This window comes from Grammomys surdaster, unplaced genomic scaffold (genome assembly GCF_004785775.1).
Source record: "Grammomys surdaster isolate TR1022 unplaced genomic scaffold, NIH_TR_1.0 751, whole genome shotgun sequence".
Lineage (NCBI taxonomy): Eukaryota > Metazoa > Chordata > Mammalia > Rodentia > Muridae > Grammomys > Grammomys surdaster.
Window position 1 is genome coordinate 3,377,807 of NW_021605170.1, and position 18,331 is coordinate 3,396,137.

General features: G+C 45.9%; 1 protein-coding gene across 2 annotated transcripts in view; it reads right to left on the reverse strand.

The window, feature by feature from the left end:
* The window catches only part of Lrrc8c (leucine rich repeat containing 8 VRAC subunit C), an 84,220-nt gene that overhangs the window by 23,453 nt on the left and 42,436 nt on the right, over positions 1–18,331 (reverse strand). For both annotated transcript variants that reach the window (XM_028782421.1, XM_028782422.1), the window contains one exon: positions 10,799–10,940. In XM_028782421.1, coding sequence (XP_028638254.1) covers positions 10,799–10,936 — 138 coding nt within the window. In that variant the 5' untranslated portion in view covers positions 10,937–10,940. The remainder of the gene's footprint in view (positions 1–10,798; positions 10,941–18,331) is intronic.

The window sequence follows — 18,331 nt, forward strand, 5'->3', positions numbered from 1 at the left end:
CTACAGGGACGAACCCCACAGATGAAGGGTGGCTTTATCAAGTTCATGGTCTTATACACTGGATACAAATTCTTACAACTGGGCTCCCATTTCTATCAAGGGATGATTTAGAGCTGATAATGTGCCCTCCTGTGAAGCTCTGTGCTAATGAACTCTCTATTTGTGAAGAACAACAAAAATGCTTACAAGGTCATTTCCAATTCCACATTTGAAGACACAGATAAGATTTGGAAGAACGAGTGATACGGTTTAAGGAAAGCTGAAGAATCCTTTCCAAAGGGGTTAATTTTGAGTGTGTGTATACACAAGTGTGTATGCACACATGTGCATTTGTGCATGGCTGACATATCCCAAGAAACTTAGGGAAGGGGGCTAATTGTGCACACTCCTGAATGGATGTGTACACACCATCATGTCATGTGACCCATCTTTCCTCCCACTGCCTCTCCCTCCGTCCTTTCATCCCTCACACCGCTCTTCCCCATGATCAAAATAAATACGTATTCCTCATTTAAATTTTGGGGGACAAAAAGTTTCTCAAAAAAAAAGTCTAACTAGAATTTCATTAACATTGCTTTGGATCTCTATAAAATACTGTTGTGGGATGGGACATGTCCCTAGTGTCACTTCTGTGTAGTACCACCCATGTAAGCTTATTCCTGACTGATTTGCAAATGAATGAGATTCAGATGATGCTATTTCATTTGGCTTTGACAATTACCGGGAAGGAGTAACCCCTAATTTACTGTTCTCACTGCTTTCCTGGCTACCTCCCCAGTGGTGTACCCCAATACTTGCTGCTTCTCCTGGCCACATGCTCATGGTCCATCTCTCCTCACGGCACCTTCTCCTCTATCCTTGTTCTCCTTCTCCACCCTCAACCAAGTAACACAGAACCTGCCTATAGTAACTAGCTGTGGCCACTTTTTTTAACCAATCGTTTTAAAATAAGGTTTGCACAACAAAAGCTGGTAAGCATGAGAACTCACTCATGAGCCTAGAGCTTCCAGTTCAGAATTTAGCATTACAATACATAGCAACAGGTCAAACCTCAACACTTCTGGGTTACCTAAAATGTGTCATATCTTTCTATTTTTTTTTCAATTTACCATTCATATTATTTACATTTTAGTTAAATGTCTCTTGTGAGGGCTGTGTCTGTTGCTGGCTGGCTTATTCCTGTTGCTGGCTGGCTAATTCCCGTTGCTGGCTGACTTACTCCTAGGAACCACCTTCTCCTGTGCTTTTCAATGGCATTTTTTTCCCTTTAAGCCTTTTAGTTGGTATGTATTTGATTAATTAAAATTAAAGACTTAATCAATGCATTCATTTATCTAGTTTCTGAGACAGGTTCCCAGATAGTTCAGGTTAGCCCTGACAGTCTCGGTAGCCAAGGCTGCTCTTGAAATCCTCATCCCTTGTCTCAGCTTTCTCAGCGTTAGGCTTACAGATGTGCACAGCTATGCCTGATTCATATGTATGATTATGTGCTCTGAGACCCTGGCCCTAAGGATGATGGATGAATTGTCTTTATCTCACCCTCCAGTGTTTGACAGAGAACAGGACCCTGAGTGTTATCTTAGTCTATCTGGGACCACACAGTGCAATGCATCACATCACATATGAACGCTACATGTATCACATCACATATGAACGCTAGGTATTCCAAAAGGATAGGAATTATAAAATGCATGTAATAAAATATATGGTTTCACCAAAGAAAGTTAAAGAGGAAGTAGCAGCAGCAGCCCCATGTATTGTAGAAGAAACACTCCAGACACAAGCTAGAAAATTCCAAGCTGTCAACTAAAGTGTTGTTCAACTTCAGCCTCGCCACTCCAGGACCTCTGATTCCTGAGGGGGACACAAGAATCACTAGAGTTTGGAATGGGTGGGTTGGGGATTGAAAATGTGGAGGAACACAGTCATGGTGACGAGGAACAGTGATCTGACATGAGAAGACAGGGATCTCAGTCTCCATCTTGAGGAGAAATAAAGAGAAGGCCATCTCCTCACATGCTATAGGCAATGACTCCCTCACCTCCAGTCTTCCTTTTACTTTGCCTGAAACTCACTATGTAGCCCGGGCTGTCTAGCAGCTTGTACCAGTCCTCCCATGTCTTCCTCCCAAGTGCTGGGCTGACAGGCATGCATCACCACACCGGCCGATCCAGACCTTTAAATATTAGTTTTGAAGGATTCACACACACATAAACAGCAGCAGAGACTAAACACAGGATGATCCTCCTTGGTCTCACATGGAGAAAAAGCAGTGTTCTGTCAGCATTTTGTGATCTCAGGGAAAAGAAGTTGAAAAGAAACAGATGACAAAGCTGTATCAATCCATAATGGTGAGAGAAAGGGAGGCGTCCCTACTCACTGATCAGCAACAGATGCTGTCAGAGGGTCAGGATAGCCCCCCAATTCCTGCCCAAACTCAGGAGAGAGGGGCAGAAGGTGACTCATTCATTACTCTTGGTGCCAGGAACACACTGCACTTTAAATTGTCACTGTGACATAACATGAGAAGCAAAGTCCCAGGCAAGAGCACACATGAATAAAGTCCAATGACAGAAGGGTCCAAATTCAGAAGGCTCTGTAGGGAGAGAGTGAGACTCTAAAGTCATGTTACTCTCAGAGTTCCCCACTGCTGCTGCAGACGAGACCAGCCTGCAGTATTAATTTCACAGCTGAGATGATTTATATTTAACACTCCCCAAGATCCCAGGTAGGATAATAACACAGATGCCAGCCAGTACAGAGAAACTTTATATCTTAGATGAAGTCTTTGTTTGTTTGTTTTCCTTGGCAAGAGGGTCTCAGCAGCCCAGGCTGGCCTGAACATAGCTCAGGCTGCTACGACTGTAGCTTAGGCTAGTATCAAGTATTAATGGTATACCTTAGCACCTAAAGTGTTATCCCAGCCTGAGCCACCACTGAGCCACACCCAACTGAGATCTTATTTTTCAATCCACTCATTGGTGCCTCCACCATTTCGCCAGGATATTGAATTTCACCTTAAACTAAGGCCATGTAAGGACTTTTGGGCTCCACCTAGAATAGAAGCGAAATCCAGAGTGTACCATGCCAACGAAGCCTCTGAAATCACTCCAGAGTTTGTGATTTTTCTTGCCTGGACTCTCTGTGAGCTCCCTGTGAGCATTTTCACCTAAAGCCATTTGTCATGGCTCCACAGAGAAGTAGAGACGATTTTCCATGTGCACCAGAAACCAAAGTGTCCTCCAACAAGCTCAGCTGGGCAAGTTAATACATGAACCTGATCGCCAATCTGTCCCAGTGCTTGGGCTAAACCCACCATGACTTTTTTTGTCAGTCATCTCAAGTTATTGAAATAACTCTCTTGTGGCTCCCACCCCACTCAGAAAGCAGGAAATATTTTTCCTTTGTAACAATCACAGGGTAGGTCCCCAGGGTTTCCAGGGACCTTGCATCCCCCAGTTCCTGTTTCTGGTTCTTAACTGCTCACTCTATATTTGTAGCAGGCTGCCTGTAGGCTGTTGTGGATTTGGTTATAATAAGATAACCTGGAGCCACTGAGCAGAAATCTAAAACAATCTGATTTTTCCAGGAAGCAGTGTGTTGACCTTTCAGGATTCTGTCTGTTTTAGAGAGTATGTTGAGTTTTGAATAGCGCTGTTTATAGCACAAGGCTGGGTGTTTACTCTGTGGGTCCTTGAGGGTGCGTAACTGTACAGGAATAGGATATGCACACTCCTAGGCTCTCTTGGCTTATGAAGAATTGATACTTGTTTCTTCTGTAGCCTGGTGTCACGTAAGGAATGCTCTGTACATATGTTTTTTTTTTCTGCCATGGTAGTTTTGAAATAGCCACTTGCTCAGAAATGAATAAATATTTGTCAGATGAGTAAGACAAGAAAGTTGATTCTAACTTTTGCATTTTGGGGTATGGAAGAGCCTAACTGATCCCCCTTTGTAGATAATGACTACTCCCTCAGTGTTTTTAAAGCTACATTGTGTTACGGCATATGAATTGTAGCGATAGACAAGCGAACATGACTGGCCACAGAGGAGGTGGTTTTCAAGGTACTCAGGCTGCTGGGTTCGCATTCTGTCACTGATCAATGGCCCGGCTACTGTAGTTTTCCCTGCTGTGTTTTCAAACCTAGGAATGAACTTGCTTGGTAACTAAGGTCAAAGAACGACTGTACTTTCCTTTACAAAGGGGGGATATCAAGCCATACAGTATATTTTTAGCCATTTTAATGTCACTGAGGAGATGGGAAAGGAATAGGAGCTTCACAGAGGGCTCTTTGTATCTCAGAAGCTGTCAGTCACTGGGCCAGCTTCAGAGGATTCCCATAGCAGAGTCTGGACAGGAGCTTAAACTCCTTTCTCAAGGAACAGGATGTTCACTGCAGCGTGGCTCCTGGGTGTGTTTAAATTGTTCTTTAATAATTTATAGCATCTTCTTTAATGGAGAAGCTATTCTCTTGTAGCAGGCAATGGTGAGAAACTTTAGAAACACTGAATCTGTATGGTTGATACTCTGTGACTTCTTATCCCCCCTCCACTGCCCTTATATCCTCCGTTATTGCTCTGCATTTGTTTTTAATATAGTTTTATCCACTAAAGTCTGGACATGTGCACCCTTCCTCCCATAGTCTACAACAGTATGTATGGGGTGAAGGGCAGAGGCTACAGCAGCGGTTCTCAACCTGTTGTTTGTGACCCCTCTGAGGGGTCGCATATCAGATATTTATATTATGATTCATGACAGCAGCAAAATTACAGTTATGAAGTAGCAACTCAATAATTTCATGGTTGGGAATCTCACGGGTCCCACAACATGAGGAACTGTATTACAGGGTTGCAGCATTAGGGAGGTCCAGGATCACCAAGCCAGAGAGAGGGAACTAGCTGGTCTGTTGCTGACTGTACTCACGCCTTAGCTTTAGAACAAGCTAAACCTAACTTCTATCCTTCTAAATCTGTATCTGAAAACCAGGATTCGTCTTGCCTCAGGCTCATTCCGGGATGTAATGGAAGTCCATCTGGATTCTAGCACAGGTTGTCTCCGTACACGATACCCAATGGCAGGGCAATCAGCATTCTAACTAAGGGGACTCTTCTACTGGGTACCACAAAGAGGATTCAAACTCTTCCCGACTCTGCTCTCAAATGTTCTCTAAGCCTCTGTCACTGTGGGTCCTGGAAGGCCTTGTTAAATGTTCAGACTGTCTTCCGCTTATGCTGACAGTTACTTCCATTCCCATTGTTTGAGAATTCTCTTGATCATCTTCTCTTCAGGTTCCTAACTCCCAGTGACTGAGACGCCAACACTACCGTGAATACTCTAAGGAGTCAGTGAGGTGCACACCCCAAAGCAGCATTTGATTCTCCAGCTCTTCAGACGACTGATATTGGGGTTTGGAGCTGTGCTGTACGTTCCATTCCATTCCTAAGCCCCACATGGTGTCTGAGCACTACTGCTGCCCTGCAGATGTCTGTGAACTGGACACCCTGTCCAGTGTGAGTTCAGTGAGACTTGGTGACTTGATACAATGTTCTCATTTCTCAGAATTGTAACATCTCAGAGTACACCTTCTGTATCTAGACCACTGCCATCGGATTCCTTCTCAAGGGCTGCAAAAGTGGAACAGCATGTAGAAAAGGTCCAGGATAGTTAGACTATCTGATGTGAACCATGAAAAGCAGGGTGGGTGGTCCTGGGGTCCTCTGACAGCTTCAACACCACAGAGACAGGGTGTGCTGTAGACACATGACTCTAACAGTGTACCAAAAAGGAGGCTTAACGTGTACTTGATTGACATCCTGCCTGGCCCCGCGTCCCCTACCAGCATCACTTCAGACACCTGTCCTAAGTCATGTCTACTAGACATACTACTTTTATTTTCTTTATTGAGAAAGGTTTTCCTACAGCCCAGGCTGGCCTTGTACTTGTTCCATAGCAGTGGATGACCTTGAATTTCTGATCCTTCTGCCTCCATCTCCCAATTGTTCCAGTGAAAACTGTGTACCTGCATGGCTGGTTTAAGGGGTGCTGGGGATGGGACCCACAGCTTTGTGCATGCTAGATCAGAACTCTGCTAAATGAGCTAACACGTAGCTACACTGCAGACACCTGGGTGGACATAAGTTAAATCTCTTTCCCCCTGACTTCCTAGTCCTCCCTTGTCCTCTTTTCTGCAGTCTGTCCAGCCCTGGAATACGGGATTGCTGGGGAGTTCCTGCCTAGCGTCAGAGCTCTGTACACTCAAGAGGAGACATGCAGTCTTCCTGCTGACCTAGGCACCTTCATCTGGAAGCCACAGTTAATCTTTCCCCTTCCTCAAGGCCTGCATGGCTCTACTTCCTTTGATACCATTTCCTGTTGTCCACAACCACAAGGTCTCTCTGCAGACAAGTCTCCTCCTATACCCCCCGGGGAAACTAAACTGCAAAGGCTCTTCTTTCCAAACAAAAGCTTTATTGTTTCCTCCTGGTAGGAGATGCTCCCAGCCAAAGCGGGTCCTGCCCCAGTCAGTCAAGGGGGTCAGTCGTCCTTCCTTCTGTAGATCAGTGTCCCCTGCTACCTAACCACTCTATATCAATCTGGGTGGTTAACATATATCTCAAGCCTAACAAACTCAAAAGAAACCTCTTCAGTTGCCCAGGTCTAAAAGCCTCAGAGACAGTGCCATTGCTTTTTCTCATTTAGCATTCAATCATCCAGAGGCTCTTGGTACACTTCCCTAAATACATCCAGAGCTGTGTTTCCAACCCGGTCCGAGGCACCAGATTAATCTCAAGATTACTGGCTTTCCCAATAATCAAGCCATAGGTGTTCCTGTCCTTTGTACCTGTACTGTACACTCCCTCCGTCTTCCATGTGATAGTGCCTTGTTCTCTCCCGAACCCCCTCTCTCTTCCCTGGGGGTTATATCTAAACAAATGGAACCTGCACATCCAGTACCTAATTTATGAGACAGACTCTCACCACATAGCTCAGGCTGGTCTGGAACTTGCTACTTGGACTCATGGTCCTTTTGCCTCCTGGGTGCTGAGATTGCAAGCACACCACCTTGTTTGTCCTTACTCTGGTTTTCCAGCTGGAGTGGTCTGGTTAAAATACCACCTCATGCTGGACTAATCCTAGCACTCAGGAGGTAGAGGCAGGTAGAGCTCTATGAGTTCAAGGCCAGCCTGGTCTACAGAATAAGTTCCAGGGCAGCTAGAATTATATAGTGAAACCCTGTCTTGCAAGGACCCAAATAAATAAATAAAAATAAAATATACGCCACCTCATGAAATCCCTCTGCTCAGAATGGTCCACGTGGGTCCTGTCTCATCCGAGGAAAGTCACCTTCCAGATGTTGACAAAGCTCTACATGGCCTGGTGGCTGCTGCGGCTCAAGAGCCAGCACGCCAGGGAAACCCTTGTTTGCTTGGGTCACCATCAGGGGTCTTCCTCAGTTCACCTCGTATCCAAATTTATAAGGCATCAACCTCACACAGTACCGGAGTCCTTGACAGACAGTGCTAGAGCGGCTGCGAGTGTGCATCGCTGCACTGAGCTTGCCTTTTGGGGAAATCTTCGCGACTACAGGTGGAGTGGTCCACTCTGCTTTCTGCGCGCTTCTCCCGCCATCTTGTCAGATGGATACGGCAGAACGGAAGCTGTACCTCTTGGAAGCCAGCAGACAAATGCTTCCCCAAATCACACAAGTCCATCTATACGGCTCGTGACCAGGCAATTATTGCTCTCTCAGCTCAGACAAAGCTGGCCAAATCAGTGCTCACTTAAACCATAAGCAATGGTGCCAGGTAATGTGAGAGTTAAAACCCTCCCTGTACCCAGTCTCCAGGGGAATGAAGGAAGGATGAAGAGAAGTCGTAAAACTGCCGGAAGTGAAGGGTCTAGCGTCCCACATCCCTGCACCCTTGTTTGCGCTTTTAGCCTGGAGTGCTCCAGCCCAGTGGCCTGTTCCTGCCCATCTCCAACCATTTGGCCCAAAGCCACACTTCCCGACTTCCCCTGGCGTCTCCTCCCACCCGAGTACCTCGGTTTTCATTTCTCTATTGTCTTTCTTGCATTCTAATTTTTCCAAGAGTTCCTTTTTATCCGTCATTTCATTTCAGTGCCTGTGGTTTTGAATGCCCACAGTCAATTATGGTCCTAAAATATTAAATGGAAGTTTTTAGAAATAATTGATTCATACATTTTTAAATTGCTCTCTGTGCTGAGTAGTGAGATATTAGTCACTTAGTAACTGTCTTGGTTTACAGAGTGGCCGTGGGGGCATCCCGGCACTTGCCTTCCTATAACCCGTATTTTAATGGTGACCTCCGAGCACCAGGAGTGAGGATCTGGGCAGGCAGACAGCCTCAAGAGAAACTCCGATTTAACAGGGAAGAAGAAATGATCAGCGGAGGCTGCTAAGATCTGTGTAGTGTAAGAACAGAGAAGTATCAGCATTGCTAGTGTCCTTTCCAAACACTAGAGGTCTTGGAGCGGTTCTATCGCCCCCTGTGTACAATTTACTCACTGATGTTATTTGTTTTCTTCCTTCCTTTCCCTGTAGAGTGTGTGGGAGACTTCATACTGTTTGTAACTTTTAGTTTTTAGCATGTGCGCTCTGGCATGCGCCACAGGCACAGGACAGTCTTCTAGAAACACTATTCTTCCCTCACCATGTGGGTTCTTAGGATCCAACTCTGGTGGTCAGGTTTTGTAGCAAGTGCCTTTGTGTGCTGAGCCATCTTGCCAGCCTGGGGCTTCTTATCTTTTATTTTTACTTCCTTCATTGGTAATTTTTAGTAGAGCAGAGCCTGGTGCACGGTAATGTGTTCTTCAACAGTTATTCTATGTATGAATAAATCTATATTTTTCTCCCTCTGATTTAGACTTTAGCTTCTTTATGGTATTCTTTCCTGAGTAGGTGGGGAGGAGGGAAGCATGTTTTGTTTTGAGACAGAGTTTCATGTAGCTCAGGCTAGCCTGGAACTCATTCGTTGCTGAGGAGGACCCTGACTCTGCTCCTGGTTCCAAGTGCCACCAGGTTAGTAGCAAAACGTGCTTATTGCTTTAGTGAAGCACAGCAAGTGTGGTATTAGGGACTAGGAACAAGGACTCTGGATTCAAATGGCTTCCGTTACGACAAGGGCTGTGCTGCCAGCTGGGCAGCCTTTCTTCAACCTCTGTGTACTTAGGATAAGAACAGCTTCTGTCTTAGACTTGGTTAGAGGAAGGAACGAGCTCATCATGATGACCGGCACACAGGCAATGTTAGGATACACTTAATGACTCACGATACCAGTCCTCAGAAGGCCTTCATTTCTACACTGTACTGTTAGAGATTTGTCTCTTCCCACTTCCTCCAGGTGTTCTCCCTGAAGGTCCCACCCACCCCCAGCCTCTAACTTCCATCCACTTATCCAACCCCTGAAACTGAGATTTCCTTTCTTTAAAGACTTGTTTATCTTATGTATATGAGTGCTCTATTTGCATGAACACCTGAATGCCAGAAGAAAGCATCAGATCCCATTACAGATGGTTATGAATCACTGTGTGGTTGCTGGGAATTGAACTCAGGACCTCTGGAAGAGCAGCTAGTGCTCTTAACTGATGAGCCATCAATCCAGCCCTGAAACTAAGACTTCTAAGAGTCCAGATGTTACTTTCTCTCCTTGGTCTGTGAGTTAGTGGAGAGCTGCCCACTGTTGTTACTCACAGCTTCCCTGAGCGTGGGCCCCTCCTGTTCTCCACCTGGCCTTACAGCTCTCATTTCTCCTCCAAGAGCTCTTAGGTGCTGCTCCTGACATCTTTTCCCTCAGCACCTTCTCCCTGGATGATTGCATGCACAGGCACTGCACTGGCGTCCACCCTAATGACATCTGATCCGAGAGTTTCCCAGCAATGCTATGTTCTTTCTCACAGATTAGATTAGATGCCTCTCCTCTCCCAGTACCTTCTCTCTCTGCTCCAGCTCCAAGCCTCTACTTAGTCCATTCTCCAGTTTTTAATGCAACTATTACCGTCTTCTCATTTCTAAGCTAAGCTGAGTTCCTCTGCACTTCTGACCTGTGGAGCTGGAATCATGCTAAGTCTTGTTGGCTTGCCTGGCAGCTTAGTTTCCCACAGCCATTAGCTCCAGTCAGTCCCTAGGTCCTTCAAGTGTGGTGCCTGGCACAGTAACAGGTATGAAGATCTATCTGGATTTGATACATGTTCACATGGCTTTTATACAGAATGTATCTGTGATTGAGTTACATTTTAACTCAGTACTAAACACTGAGTACATCATGGCATCTCACCAAAATATTAATTCTCCCAGAAAAACTTCGGTTCAGGCATGAGAGGCAAAGAAAGGCAAAAAGCTGTATTGGACAATGGAGGCGGAACTGTGAATGCATGCTGTAGCGTACTTCAATGTGAAGGCAATGAAAGATGAGGGGCCCATTTTGATGTTAATGGCATCAAATATTACTTGAGTGAGTGGCTTCTCTGAATTCTTCGAAGCACAGCACCAACAGGAAAGTTGAGCAAATGAGTTTTCAGGCTCCCTGTCATGGTGACCAATACCACATACACATGGGGAAGATGGCTTAATGCAATACTCCCTGCCATACAGCCAGCATTCCTTTCTCCTCTCTCCTGTGTACAGTGCCCACCCCACTCTATACAATGCTGGGGACTGAACCCAGGACCTCACGTGGTCTAGGCATGTCCCAACAGCAAGACGCATCCTCAGTCCAGAAGAGCTAGATCTTAAGCCTCACTGCTTGGATCTCGGTCCTCTGTGGGTGGGGCACTTACCTGTAAGGTACAGCCAAACACTCCGATCATCAGCATGGCCACCGAGAGGTAATCCGTGAACACATCCCACCACGGCTTCAGCACCCGGAAGGCAGGCTGCTGCTCGGAGAACTGTCGGAACTCGGTCACTGGAATCATGTTTCTGAGAAAGGAGAGAACCCTGTGAATTAGCTTTTCTTGAGCTATCACATGGGGCTTTTTTTTTCTTTTAAAAGCACTTGAGATGCGTTTGTGAACCCTTAAGAATAGAGTCTTCTGAAGCCACAGGGCTGCCAAGATACAGTGTTCCCCACCAATGACGGATGAGCAGTGGAAGAAATGGAGAGAGTCACTCACAGCTGGGTGACTGTGGTATGCAAGCTCCCTCTGTGCTCCTTGGATTTAGTCAGATCCAGGTATTTCCTGGATCCTCAGTTCCCTCAAGCATGAAGATGCCACAGAGACCTGGTCCATCTTTTGAAGTGTCTTTGCTGTTTTGTGCCTTCCCAGCTGCGGCTCTAGTGCGCATGCCGTTTCTGTATCCCCTGTTACTGCTTTTCTGGGACCTGTTTGTGGGTTCTTCACTTACTCCTCAGGGAAGCAGAAGCATGTGGCTACATGGCCATTGTTTTTTAGCAGTAGATGGTGTCTGCATGTGTATGTGTGTTATTTTATCCCACTTTTTCCCTTCTGAGAAATCAGTTTGCCCTGTAAACTTGCTACAGTTTGCATAGGTGTTCCCCAGAGGCCACATGTTAATGCAGGTACAGCCTCCAGGCTGTGATGCTTCTGAGAAAAGAAGACCTTAAAGAGGTCAGGCCCAGTGGAAGGAAATTAGGTCACTGGGAGTGTCCCTTGAAGGAAACACCTGGAGATCAGTGCTTGCTTCTCTCTCGGCTTCTCTCTCAAGGCCACACACGTACTGTTGGCCATGTATTCCTGCCTAGATGCCATTCCTTGTAAAGACCCCACAGCAGCAGGCAAACACACGACGGGTCCAAGTGTTGAAGATCAGGAACCAAAGGAAACCTTTGGCTTTTAATGCTGGTTTATCCCAGGTGTTATTCCACCCCCACCCCCTCCCCCGAAAGCCCAGGGACTGTGGGAGAGGAGGGTGGGGAGACAGGAATTCTGTCAAGCTCTGTTTTATTGATAGGATATGGAGTTTACAACTATGAGCACATGGATACTGCACATGACCTGAACAAGACTGGGCCCTGTGACATTCCACTGTGAATCAGGGCAGGGTTTTTGAGGCCCATGTCTGTCTGGAAAGCTTTAGGAGTTATTGGTTTCTGGAGACAGACACTAAACCAAGGTCCTCTGTAAGAAAAGCAAGTGCTCCTAAGTGCTAACAATGCCTCTCCAGTCCCTCCCCCAAATATTTTTAAAGCTTCCGCTACAACAGCTGATTGAATACACAGGGTACAGCTGAGGTCCTGGGGAAGAGAACTGTTCTCACAGCCTTAAGTGTGACCCGGGACTCCTGCGAATTTGTTGGTGGCCGTAGCTTTGGAAAGTAGCATAATGTTTTTGTTTGATTGATTTTTCTGTCTTACTGCTTTACAACTCTTCCTTTTATTTACGTGTTTTCTTGTTTTTTTGTTTTTATTTTTATTTATTTATTGTTTTTGAGGCAGGGTCTCTCTACATAGCCCTGGCTGTCCTGGAATTCACTATATAGACCAGACTGGTTCTATATTCACAGAGATTTGCCTGCCTTTGCTTCAGCAGTCCTGGGACTAAAGGTGTGCACCACCACACCAGCTCTAACTGTTTCTTAAACAATAATTTGCCTTTACTGTTGAGTTTATTCTTTAATAGCATTGGAAATTTCAGCCCTCAGCCCTTATGACCCGTCTCCTTACATGTGAGCAGCATTGCTGTGGTTTTTCCATCTTACCGAAACACAATTCCATGCTAACTCCCCTAGGAAGGCCCCATCAGCAGCTTCTTGAGAGCCTATTACATCATGCATGTCTGTCTGTCCTAGTTTGCCTTCTACCGTTCTTATGAACACCAGGAGTAAAGGCGACTTGGGGAGGAAAGGGTTTATTTGTCTGACCTGTCCTGATTACAGCCCATCTTTGAAGGAAGCCAAGACAGAAACTCAAGCAGGGCAGGGTCCTGGAGGCAACAACTAAAGTAAAGACCATGGAGGAACCCTGGTTGCCGGTTTTCTCCCCATGGCTTGCTTAGCTTGTTCCTTTGTACAACCCACGGTCACCAGTCTGGTACTCTCTCCTCTTGGATAACTCTAGCTTGAATCTCGTGGACGGAAGCTAACCAGCAGCAGCATCCATGCTTCAGACAATCACTCACGCTCACCGGATCATGTCAGTCATTCTAGAACACGGGGCTGGCTCACACCTTTTGGCCTTTGTCTCAATGAAGCATGACAGTTTCAACTGCCTTCGATATGCTGCTGTAACCTGTGGGACACAGCTGCAGACAGGCTGTGATTTCCAGGTTCTGGTTCAGAGGTGGCTAGTTTGTGTGGCATTCCTAAGAGCACCATCATTGCTGTACACTGAGAAGCTCTGGGCCATTGTTGGAGACATAGATGGATTCAGATGCTCGTTCGCCTGGGGTAGCCTGGGGTAGCGATGCCAGCTTCGCGGACAGGGGTCACTGTGTTGCTCAGAGGCTGCTGTTCTCTCATGGCTTTGGTTGTCTCACAAGTTCTTCTAACCTCTAAAAGAACTGGGCTTGCTTACTAATCAGCAGACAATGTCAAGAAGAGAAAATGGCTTCGTGGAGCAGTGGGCTCAGTCCTCATGCTCTCCCTCAAAACTGTGGGATCCTAAAGTGTGTGCTATGCTCTTAAATAGCTAACCTCAGAAATGGGAAGAATCAAAAAAATTGTGAAAATGAATGATATAAAAATATTGGTTATACAGAAATGAATGTTTCTCATGAAAATAAAAAACCCATAAATTCGAAAATGAAAAATTGATTACACTTTAACATAGATTATGAAAAATCAGATGTTCATTCAAAACACGAAAAGAAGGCATTATTTTACACTTCTGCAGATCTCTCCAATATTAAAATAGAGCCGCCATCTGGATTCTCAGGTCTGGTCTGAAGCCAGTGCTGTGACATGCTGTTTGGATTAGATTGAATGAGACTGAACACAGACTCACAAAGGTATGAGGTCAGAAATGCAAAGACCACGTGAGCGGACTTCCGTGTCATGTGGATATTTACCTCTGAGACCTCGACAGTTAGTTGCAGCATGGACAATAGAGAGGTAGCAGTGAGCTTCACTGGGAATGCTTCTCTGGAGCTCCCAAGAGTATCTAAGGCAATGGGCATGAGCTGGTGGCTGGGGCTATAACAGAGCAGACTGAAAGGTTTGACCATGGGTGAGCTGCTGTCTCTCTTGGGGTTTACCCAGCTGTAGGCCCTTCATCAGCCAGATGTGGCCAATGGAGAGGCATCAGCTGATCTGCTTGCAGGCAGGCAGCCGCCCAGATCACCAGGCATGATGGCCAGGTAAGCAGCAGCCCTGACTGACAGGTTGGTGGAGCCAAGGAGGCAGACAGCATCCTTCCCTCCCTTTAGGCCAAGTCAGCTCCACCAAGTTCATCAGAGGTGGGGAATGAAGAGGCTCCATGAGTGCCCGGGATGAGGAAGCCAGCTATTAATAGGAACATATGGAATGTTTTTATGTTCAGTTAAACCTGGGTAATGTTTTACTTTACTATCTTCTTAGTTACAGACTTCTGAGATCAACTGATGCTTGACTGGCATAAATAGGAATGGACTGTTGCGATTTCATCAAAGTTAGCTTTACAACTACACAGTGTTTCACAGATGGTGGCCCAGGACCTTGCTTTGCTATTCTGCCAATCTTTTGTAAAAGGTTTCATTGTGGGACTGGAGAGAATGGCTCAGCAGTCAAGAGCAGAGCTCATCTTCCAGAGAATGGTTCCCAACACCCACACCCTAGCTCCCAACTGTTAACTCCAATTCTTAGGGATCTGGTGCCCCCTTATGGCCTTCTAGGGTACTGCACACATGTGGTACATATACATACTTGCAGATAAAAGACCCATACCACACAATAAGCAAGAAACTGTCTTTATACAGAGGGCACAATGCTAACTTCTGAGTGTTTTTGAGGTCTAAAAAACTCCTTGAGGGATATGCATGTTTACCTAAAGGAACAGAGTTAAGAAGACACCTTACAAAGGGAACAGGGCTAGATGCAACTGTGAAGTTCTGGGGAACCTTATGGTTGGGTAAGGCCCAGATGAAACCCACCAAGGAGATTGGAAAATCCTGTGACAGCCAATATTAAAGAGTGAGCAAACATTTTCCGTGTGGGTGGGAAAGGATTCTCCCCTAAGCCACAGGGTTGTTGGCCGAGGATCCCAGTGCTTGGACTTGGTTATCTTCCTAAGAGTTGTTGGCCAATGAGACCCTAGAGGCCCCCAAAGGCTAAAGGCCACCAACTTCCAACAGTGCCATAACTGGACCCTGTTGCTAAAGATACCACATGTTTTGGTTGCAGGCTTGGAGAAATCCAGCTTGAACTGAACCCTCCCTTGAGGTTAGCTTTTATCACACCAGGATGTGCTACTGAGGTGTCTGAGGAAATAATAGCCCAAAGCACTAGTCAGCTGGGTGTTTACAGGCATTGAAAGCTGTCTAAGAGACACACAAATGTACCCACCCAAAGGGGCAAGGTTGGGAAGTCACCTCAGACAGCGAAAGGATGCAGGGCCCAGGGGCCATGGAAGTTCTGGTTAGTGCAACAGTGGTTTCAAGTGTTATGGATGCAGTCAACATTGGACTTAATCCCCATTCTACAAGGGGAAATGTCACACCCAGTACCGTGAGCTTTGACAGAAAGCTGTGGTCGAGGAAGTCACGGTTGTCTCTTTGGAAGAGCATGATGCACTGCCTCAGGTGCTTTGCAAGAATTTGTGTTTATGCTCACGGGTTATTTCTAGTGTCAGTTTCCATTCAAGTGTCTTTCCATTTCTCATTTCCCTGCTTTCCTATGTTCTGTAGGAGAAGGACTTCCTTTGAGGCTTACTACCAGCCTTAATCTAGAGATGGAAGACACAGGGTCCCCAAGGCGAGTTGAGAATAGTCATCAGATCTGTGTTGTCCACTCCAAGGCTCAGGAACTGTCATTGAGGAGAGGAGTGGAAACTGAGATTACAGTCACTAAGTCAAGTCCAAATCGAACGTCTCAGAGTCCTGCAGTCTTCCATGTCATCACATGGTCATACTACAGCAGCCAAAGACAGACAGTAACTTACACTCAGTCAAAAAGAGCGCATGAAGCTTTTTACAAAAACAAAACACTAAGTTTGTCAGAGTGTACTCATGAAGACTGCACCACAGTCCTTGGGACCTTGATCTTGATTTATGAAAGGTACCTTACACATCACTGATTTTGTACTATCGGCAGCAAAGGCAAAAGACACTTAGCATTATAAAATATTGACCTGTGGGGCCACTTACAAAGGTCTGAGCTAATGGAGTTCCATGGGCTATCAAGGCAGAGGTTCCATGGTCTTTATCACTGGTTTTCCTTAAAAAGGCAAGGGTCTGGAACTCCTAGCAGGTGGGATTCCCTGAATCTCAGGCTGAGCTGTCTCCTGGGCATTCATGATTTACTATGGGGAGTAAAGGTGAATGAATTAAGGAGCTAAAACAAACTGCCAGGCAAGTGCTTCTCTTGCTGGCCATCTCCTTACCCCTCCAAGGAAGACATTTTAAATGACTCAAAAGAGTCAGATATGCTAATTTTAGACATACAAACTTTCACAGATGCCCGTGTATGTTTTCCTCTTTGACAATATGGCACAACGGGGGTGCTGTGCAGTGCTAGAGGCTATGCTTAGCCTGCACCGGCTTTAAATGCCACTTTGCTCATACTGCACTCTTGAGGATGTCATTCAATCCTTTGCTTAAGAAACACTGCTAAGTGGGGCTGGGGTGACAGCTCAGTCTATGTGGTGTTTGCTTTGCAAGCATAAAGGACCTGCTGCTGAGCTGCACTGTCACTCCTAGTTTTAGGCAACTGGAAACAGAACCCTGGGTCTAACTGGCCAGTTAACCTACCCTCCTCAAAGAGCTCCAGATCAGTGAGATCTAATTTGAAAATCAAGGTAGACCATGCCTTAAAAATAAAATCTGAGCTTGTCCCCGGGCCTCCTTGTGTGCATATGTGAACCTGCACACATGTGAACATGTATAATACACACAGACATGCACACACACAAAATACGGGCACTGGTAAGTCTGTAGCTTTTCCTAACACAGTACTTCCTCAGCAGCACAGAACTGCCTCCAGGGGAATGTTAATACTTTCTTATCTAGAGTTAATTAAGCGAAACACATTCTTCTCCATTAACCATGGATCAAAGACTATCAAAGTTCGTCTAGTTTTTGGATTCCAACCTGCCTGCTAACACGGCTGGTTAGGTGGGTGAGCCTCACATCTATTTCACGTTTTTCCGGCATGAGATGATAATGGTGATGAGCTGTGTACAGAGCAAGCACAGCCATACACCATCCAGGGAGACACGGGTAGATTCTCAAAAACGAATGGTCAGTGGCTCCTTAACGGAATAAATGAAAAGTAGCTAAATATTCTGGAGTCCAGGATACACAAACATAGCAGGAAAGAAACCAACGTTGAACTGAGTCTGATTATTGATCACATGGAAGATATGGGCCATCCACTGGGGCATGGACAACCCAGCAGAGGCAACATCCTCAAAGTGGTTCTCCCTCTCTCAGCCACCAGAACTTCCAATAGCTTTCTAGCTGGGGGAAGGGCCACCCCACAAGCATGCTCCCTCACCCCCATCCATGCTGGGATTTTAACTGGCTTGATCTTGTGCATGTTCTGTACAAGTTACAACTGCTTGGGAGGCAGTATGTGCTGTGTCATGTCTAAAAGACAATTTCACAGCGTTCTCCTTCATCCCTCAGCTCTTACATTCTTTCTGCATTATCTTCAATGATTTTTCGCAGAACTTTTAGGCATGTGCGTGTGTGTATGTGTGTGTGTGGGCATGTTATAGGCATGTGTGTATATGTGTTTGTGTGGACCTATGTGTGTGCATCTCTCTGTGTGTGTGCTTGTGTTTGTGCACCTGTGTGTCTGTGTGCACCTGTGTGTGTGTGTCTATGAGTGTGTGTGCATGTCTATGTGCACCTGCGTGTATGCACCCATGTGTGTGTGTGCTCTTGTGTGTGCTTCTGTGTATGTGTTTGTGCATGTGTGTGCACCTGTGTGTGTACCTATGTGTGTGTGCGTGCGCACACATGTCTGTGAGTATACCTTTGTGTGTGCACATGTGTGTGTGTGTGCTCCTATATGTGTGTTCTTGTGTGTGCATCCATGTGTGTGTGTGTTCACACCTATGTGTGTGTGTGTGCATGTGTGTGCACCTGTGTGGTGATATAGATGTCTCATCTATGGCTGATACTCAGTCACTTATTCCCTGGATTTACTGTGAGAGCAGGACGATGGGGAATAGGAATTATGTGTATGTAGGTAACTAATCAAAACTAAGATTATGA